Below are 7035 nucleotides of genomic sequence, written 5' to 3'. Positions count from 1 at the left end.
CCTAATTCAGCAATCAAGTACAAAGAAGGAGCGAAAACCCACAGACACTCGGCCCTCCGTGTAATGAGTTTGAAGCGTGCTTTAGAGTAAGGGCTGTCACACCTGTCAGGAACTCAATTAGAGAATCAACCACACCTGAGTACATTTCTGAATTCCAAATCAACCCCTAGCCCCTACACCTACCACTTAGTCACTTATGGGCATTTGAAACGATCAGATAGGTTATAGCAATATGGTAATTGCTTCACTTTGCCTTCTGATAGGCTGGATGCAATTGTGGCCATATTGCTTATACCTATTCAATCATTTCTGATTCACAGAAGTGTTTAGGCCAGGGTGTAGGATTTAGGGGTCAATTTGGAATTAGGAATCAAATGTAGTTCAGGGGCTTACAGCTGTCCTTAATTAGCCAATGACATTAGAAGGGTCTGGGGATTTGTTTAAAAGGAGCAACCAAAAGCCTGCCAGATACAGCAAAAGGGTTATTATGCTAGGGATTATACTGACCATTAGTTCTGATTACTGGGGAGGTTTTGAAGCGCAAAGTGGCCATGATGATTGGAATCGCTTTCAGGTAGGTTTTTAAAAGTATTGATCTAGTTTGTTTCCCTTGTCCTTCAGGTGTTACAGGTAGCTATGTTTATAACAGACTTTCTTTTTTTTTTTTAAGAGTTTCTTGGCTTTGTTGCCTGCTAATTGGAGGGATAACCTGTTCTACATCAAGTGAGTTTCTACACATTAATTTCAAATAACAGTTGCGGTTCCAGTAACTTCAAAGGCTGGCATTATACTTTACTTTTTCTAACCTAGGTGATGGGTATCCTGCACTAGGTTCTGATGCAACATGGCTCTATGCAGGCTCACTTGGGTCTACAGGATATGGTAATTACAGCTCTCAAACAGCTCAAATGCAAGCGCAGCTGACCGAAGAGCAACAAACATCCGGATGCCATCCTGCAAAAACAACTGGCTCCAATGCCCCATGCACCTCAGAAAACCCAGCTATGCCCCAACAAGCAATCCAGCTACTGAACTTCCGCATCAGAAGCAACCGGCCACCATACCCCAGCCAAGTGTGGTATCCAGCTCAAATGCCCCAGCAGCAAAAGTAACCAGCTACTGATCCTCAGCAGCAGAAGGAACCGGCCGCCATACCCCAGAAGTGTTGCATCCGGCTCAAATGCTACCGCAGCAACTGACTGCAATGCCCCAGCAAGTGTGGTATCCAGCCCCAATGCCGCAGAAGCAACCGGCCGCCATGCCACCACAACTGTGGCATCCGGCTCAAACCCGCAGCAGAAGCAACTGCTGGCAGCGCCCCCATGCCCCAGCAAGTGTGGTATCCAGCTCAAATGCCCCAGAAGCAATCGACCGCCTTGGCCCAGGAAGTGTGGACTCCAGCTCAATGTCCCAGCAGCAGAAGCAACCAGCTGCTGAACCTACGGCAGAAAAGAACCGACTGCCATGCCCCAGCCACCTCAGCAAGTGTTGCATCCAGCTCAAATTTCCCCAGAGCAGAAGCAACCAGCCCCAATGCCTTTACCGCAGAAGGAACTGACCGCCATACCCCAGCAACCTCAGCAAGTGTGGTCATCTGCCGCAGAAACAACCGACAGCTATGCCCCAGCAAGCCACTGGTATCCAGCTCAAATGCCCGAGAAGCAACTCGCGCGCCAGCCATGCCGCCCAGCAAGTGTGGCATCCAGCTCAAATGCCCCAGCAGCAAAAGCAACCAGCTACTGAACCTCAGCAGCAGAAGCAACCGACCGCCATAACTCAGCAAGTGTTGCATCCAGCTCAAATGCTGCAGAAGCAACTGACTGCCATGCCCCAGCAAGTGTGGTATCCAGCTCAAAAGCCCCAGAATCAACCAGTCCCTATGCGTCAACCGCAGAAGGAACTGACCGCCATTCCACCACAACTGTGGCAATCGGCTCAAATGCCCCAGCAGCATAAGCAACCGGCTGCCATGCTTCAGCAAGTATGGCATCTCGCGCAGACCGCCGCCCCTATGCCCCAGCAGCCTCACGACGTGTGGTATCCAGCTAAAATGCTCCAGAAGCAACAAGCCGCTGCAACTCTGACCGCCATGCCCCAGCAAGAATGGCATCCAGCTCAAATGCCCCAGCTGCAGAAGCAATCGCCCACTGAACCTCAGCAGCAAATTGAATGCCGCAATGCCCCAGCCACCACCAGCCCAAGTGTGGCATCCAGATCAATTTCCCCGAGCAGAAGCAACCAGCCCCTATGCATCTACCGCAGAAGGAACTGACCGCCATACCCCACTTGCAAACTCCCCCGCGCCCAACAGACGCCGGCTGCCATGCTTCAGCAAGTGTGGCATCTGGCGCAGAAGCAACCGGCCCCTATGCCCCAGCAGCCTCACGACGTGTGGTATCCAGCTAAAATGGTCCAGAAGCAACAAGTCGCTGCACTGACCGCCATGCCGCAGGCACAACAGAAAGTGTGGCATCCAGTTCAAATGCCTCAGCAGCAGAAGCAACCAGCTACTGAACCTCAGCAGCAAATTGAACTGACCGCCATGCTTCAGACACATCAGCAAGTGTGGCATCCAGCTCAATTTCCCCAGCAGCAGAAGCAACCGGCCTCCATGCCTCTTCCGCAGGAGAAACCGACCGCCATACCCAAGCAAGTGTGGTATCCAGCTCAAATGTCCCAGCAGCAACTGGCCTCCATGCCTCTACCGCAGAAGCAACTGACCCCCGTGCCTCAGCAATTATGGCATGTAGCTCAAATGCCCCAGAAGCAACTTGCCCCAATGTCTCAGCAGAAGCACTACGAAAGCACTGAAGATGGTGTCTCTGGTAGCTCTCAGGCCAGCATTGTTGAACAGTTGGGTGTCATCCCAATCTATTCCTACAGTTCCAAATCGCACTACGAGAAGGGCAGAACTGTCTTCTCCCAAACCCGCTACACTCCTAGGGAGGCTATGCCTGTTGACAGTGGAAATGCTCCCAAGGACAGTTATGTTGGCATTGGTGCACCAAGCATGCATCCACCACTAGTGAAGGATTCTGCAAGGTAATGGTTAACTTTAACCTTCTCTTAACTTTGCTCTCTGACTTTGAAGTTCTGTGTACTAACCATGTGTTTATCAACAGGGAAATGTAACGGAGTCATCCTCTAGAAGCTCTACTGGTGAGAATTGTTTTTGACATTGGTTACTTAACATTCTGTGTTGCTGACACTGTTTGCATTTCTTTCTGCTTTTGTTTCGACCAGGAAGTTGCTGGTGCTCAAGCGTGATGGAATCAATAAACAATTTTATTTTCAAAAATGTTTTGTCTCTTTGAAATAATGATTCTTGTGTCCATTGCTTGCTAATTGAGAACAGGTGGTCTGTAGTAAAAATGACTGCTGTTAAGTTAATTCTTTGCTTTTCTAATCTTTTCACATTTGCTACTGGTTGTTCAATATAATAGCTTGGGTCTACATCAGAACATCTGTCAAGGGGTGACTTGTCAGACATTCCTCATGTTCATACTTCAGCTGTAGGCATGCATTGGTGAGTAAGCTAATGTATAGGGAATTGTTTTTAGATGGCTCATTTGGCATTAGAATTGAGTGACCTTTTAGTTTTAAACTTGCATTTGGCCTTATACTACAGCCCATATGGCAAAGTCAAATCAGTTTAGGTGTCTGTCCCATATCTAGGTGATGGCTCAAATGTTATTTTGGACACTTCAACCCCAGACTACTTCATTTAATTTGACACAATCTCAATGTGTCTGCAGCCTTTATGCACAACACATTTCTACCGGACCACTGAGGTTGCACCTGCAACAGCCCCTGGCATTAAAAGGTGCACTTGATTTAAGCTCACCCAGTGCAGTGGATAGTTAGATTTCCCTCTATAAAACCATCGGATGGGTCCATGATGTGCAAACCCTCCAGCACACCAGCTGAATGAAGTATAAGCGCACCTAATCTCAATTGGGCCAATGGAAGTGAAGTTCAGTGGCTGGCAGGGTCTAGGATTCCTTTATAAGGTGCAGCAACAAAGATGAGCAGCTACAATTAGGAAGATCTCCTTAATGCTTCTGGCTACCATTAGTTTTTCATATTGAGGTGTGGATTTGAAAAAGGGCTGTGACTTTTGAACTACTTGAGGTGAGTTGTATAGCTCTAGTTTGTTTCCCTTTTTGTTCCAGGTTTTACAGGTAGCTGTTAACTGACAAGGATACATTTTTAATATTCCTTGGATTTGTTGCTCCAGCTAAAGGTGTTTGTGCTACACAAAGTAATTCAGTTAAAATAACACTTTGTATAGTGCCAATAACTTTAATAAATGATGGCATTTTACTATGCAGAAATGTCTTGGCTCCTAGGTAATTATTGATATAAAGACACCAGCTCCTATTCTAAAGCAACAAAAGGGACCAGCTCCTATGCCCCAGCAAGAAGGCCTCCCGAGTGGTGCAGGAACTGCATCGCAGCGCTAGAGGCGTCGCTACAGACCCGGGTTTGTTCAGTGCTGTATCATAAATGGCTGTGATCGGGAGTCCCATAGGGCAGCGCACAATCGCCCAGCGTCGTCTGGGTTAGGGGAGGGTTTGGCCGGTGGACTTCACAAGTAGGCGGTCACTGTAAATAAGAATTTGTTTTTAACTGACTTGCCTAGCTAAACAAAATAAACTGTCTTGTGTCTCAGCAACAAAAGGAACCGGCTCCCATGCCGCCTCGGCAGAAGCAACCAGCGACAATGTCTCAGTAAGTGTGGCGGCTAGCGCAAATATCTTCGGTGAAGCAACCGGCTGCTGTGCCTCAGCAGCAGAAGCAACCGACTGCCATGCCACAGAATCCTTAGCAAGTGTGGCCATCACCTCAGCAAGTGTGGTATAAAGCTCCAATTTCCCCAGCAACTGTGGCATCTGGCTCAAATGCCGCAGCAGCAGAATCAACCGCCCCCAATCCCCAACAAGTGTGGCATCCAGCTCCAGCAGCAGAAGCAACCGACTGCCGTGCCCCAACAAGTGTGACATCTGGTTTAAATGCCCCAGCAAAAAAAGCAACCGGCCACTGAGCCTCGGCGGCAGACGCAACCGACCGCCATGCCTTAGCAAGTGTGGCATCCAGCTTGAATGCAGCAGAAACAACCGACTGCCATGCCTCAGCAGCAGAAGCAAGTGTGGCATCCAGCCCAAATTCCCAAGCAGCAGAATCAACCGGCCCCTATGCCCCAGCAAGTGCGGCATCCAGCTCCGATGCAAAAGCAGCTGGACGCTGATCCTAAGCAGCCTCCGCTAGTGTGGTATCCAGCTCCAATGCCCCAGCAGCAGATGCAACTGACTGCCATGCCTCAGCAAGTCTGCCATCCAGCCCAAATGCCCCAGAAGCAACTGGCCCCATGTCTCAGCAGAAACACTACGAAAGTACTAAAGATGGTGGTTCTGGTAGCTCTCAGGCCAGCATCGTTGAACAGTCCCAATCCGTTCCTACAGTTCCTGTTGACTGATTATGCCTGTTGACAGTTGAAATGCTCCCAATGACAGTGATGTTGGCATATTTGAACCAAGCACATACCCGCCACTAGTAAAGGATCCTACAAGGTAACGTACAACTTTAATCTGATCTTATCTTAACTTTGCTTTCTGTATTTGAAGTCCTTTTTACTAACCATGTATGGGCCAACAGGAAAATCTAATGGTGGAGTCATCCTTTAGAAGCTGATGGTAAGACTTTTAATGTCAAATTGATTAAATAAGATTCTGTTGCTGACACTGTTTTAATTTCTTTCAGGTTTTAGTCATGCTTTTGTTTTGACCAGGAAGTTGCCGGTACTCTTGCATGATTGAATAAATAAAAATGTGTCATTGAAATACATACTGAGGGTTCTCCTGTGCCCACTGTGCTTGCTGATTTCAAACATATGATGTGGGTTGCCAGTGCAGGTTGTAGTAAAAGGGAATGTGGCTCAGTTTTCAAATATCTGGTGTTTACATTTGCTACTGGTTGTTCAAATTGAAATATTGGCTATACGTTAGTGTTGTCAAGTGGCGAAATGTCAGACCTTCCTCATGGTCCTATTTTGTGTATGTTGACACCCCTTCAAATGACTGGATTCGGCTATTTTGGCCTCATCAGCGTATAAAATCGAGCACACAGCCTTGCATGCAGCCTTACTGAAGAGCTCAGTCTCAATAACATTCTAGACAATTCTGTGGTTCCAACTGTGGCAACAGTTTGGGGGGAAGGCCCTTTGCTGTTTCAGCATGACAATGCCCCTGTGCACAACGCAAGGTCCATACAGAAACGGTTTGAGATTGGTGTGGAAGAATTTCACGGGCCTGCAAATAGCCTTGACCTCAACCCTATCGAACACCTTTGGGATGAATTGGAACGCCGACTGCGAGCCAGGCCTAATCAATCAACATCAGTTTCTGACCTCATTAATGCTGTTGCGGCTAAATGGAAGGAAGTTCCGCAGCAATGTTCAAACATCTAGTGGAACGCCTTCCCAGAAGAGTGGAGGCTTTATAGCTGCAATTGGGGGGGAGCAAACTCTATATTAATGCCCATGATTTTGAAATGAGATGTTCAACAAGCTGCTGTCCACAAAATGTTGGTCATGTAGTGCACTTTAGATGTAGTTATGTAGGCATGCATTGTACGGTGTTGACAATCCAGACGTATTCTTCAACCGCAGTCTGAGCCTTAGGGAGAGTACTAAGCTAACATAAGGAATTGTTTTAAACGTTCATACCATGATCAATTAGCTGTATACATTTTTTTGGGACACTTTAGGTATCAACATTTTATCACAATGTTTTGATAAAATATAGAATTTAGCCTTTGCTGCCCACAGAAACACATTGAATAACACCTTTCTATAAATGGCAAAGTTTTGAAGTCTGTCCAATATCTAGGTGATGGCACATATTTAACCCTTTATGTGTGTGACACAACTACCTCCATACTTCCATTAGTTTGTATGGGTTACGTTCAGATGAGTCCGTGAAACTTGTTGGGGTCGTAGAGCAAAACGGAACCATTTCGAGTCTCCCCTTTCCATAG

At 47.3% G+C, this 7035-nt stretch overlaps 1 protein-coding gene and 1 long non-coding RNA gene across 3 annotated transcripts; both read left to right on the top strand.

Moving 5' to 3' along the window:
* Positions 1-486: 486 nt before the first annotated feature.
* On the top strand, positions 487-973 carry LOC106592952 (uncharacterized). The gene is made up of 3 exons (XR_006767600.1): positions 487-574; positions 671-723; positions 811-973. It is a non-coding gene; the product is annotated as an uncharacterized lncRNA (long non-coding RNA).
* Positions 974-1518: 545 nt separating this feature from the next.
* On the top strand, positions 1519-3147 carry LOC123739065 (gamma-gliadin-like). Of its 2 annotated transcripts, none has more exons than XM_045713632.1 (3): positions 1519-1589; positions 2341-3042; positions 3123-3147. In XM_045713632.1, the coding sequence occupies exons 1-3, from the start codon at positions 1534-1536 to the stop codon at positions 3130-3132; spliced, it is 768 nt and encodes a 255-aa protein (XP_045569588.1). In that variant the 5' UTR covers positions 1519-1533; the 3' UTR covers positions 3133-3147. The 2 variants fall into 2 exon arrangements, with proteins under 2 accessions (XP_045569588.1, XP_045569587.1); XM_045713631.1 differs by lacking the exon at positions 1519-1589 and adding an exon at positions 1684-1981 and having other exon boundaries at positions 2336-3042.
* The last annotated feature ends 3888 nt before the right edge of the window (positions 3148-7035 follow it).

This window comes from Salmo salar, unplaced genomic scaffold, assembly GCF_905237065.1.
Source record: "Salmo salar unplaced genomic scaffold, Ssal_v3.1, whole genome shotgun sequence".
Taxonomy (NCBI): domain Eukaryota; kingdom Metazoa; phylum Chordata; class Actinopteri; order Salmoniformes; family Salmonidae; genus Salmo; species Salmo salar.
Note: the sequence above shows the minus strand (reverse complement) of the source record. Positions and strands in the feature narration are given on the sequence as shown.

Excerpts from the sequence above, each read along its gene's own strand:
- LOC123739065 (XM_045713631.1), top strand. The coding sequence starts at position 1,712 with ATGCCCCAGCAGCAAAAGCAACCAGCTACTGAACCTCAGCAGCAGAAG. Across the intron at positions 1,982-2,335 it reads CGGCTGCCATGCTTCAGCAA|GTGTGGCATCTGGCGCAGAA; the intron begins GTATGGCATCTC and ends ATGCTTCAGCAA.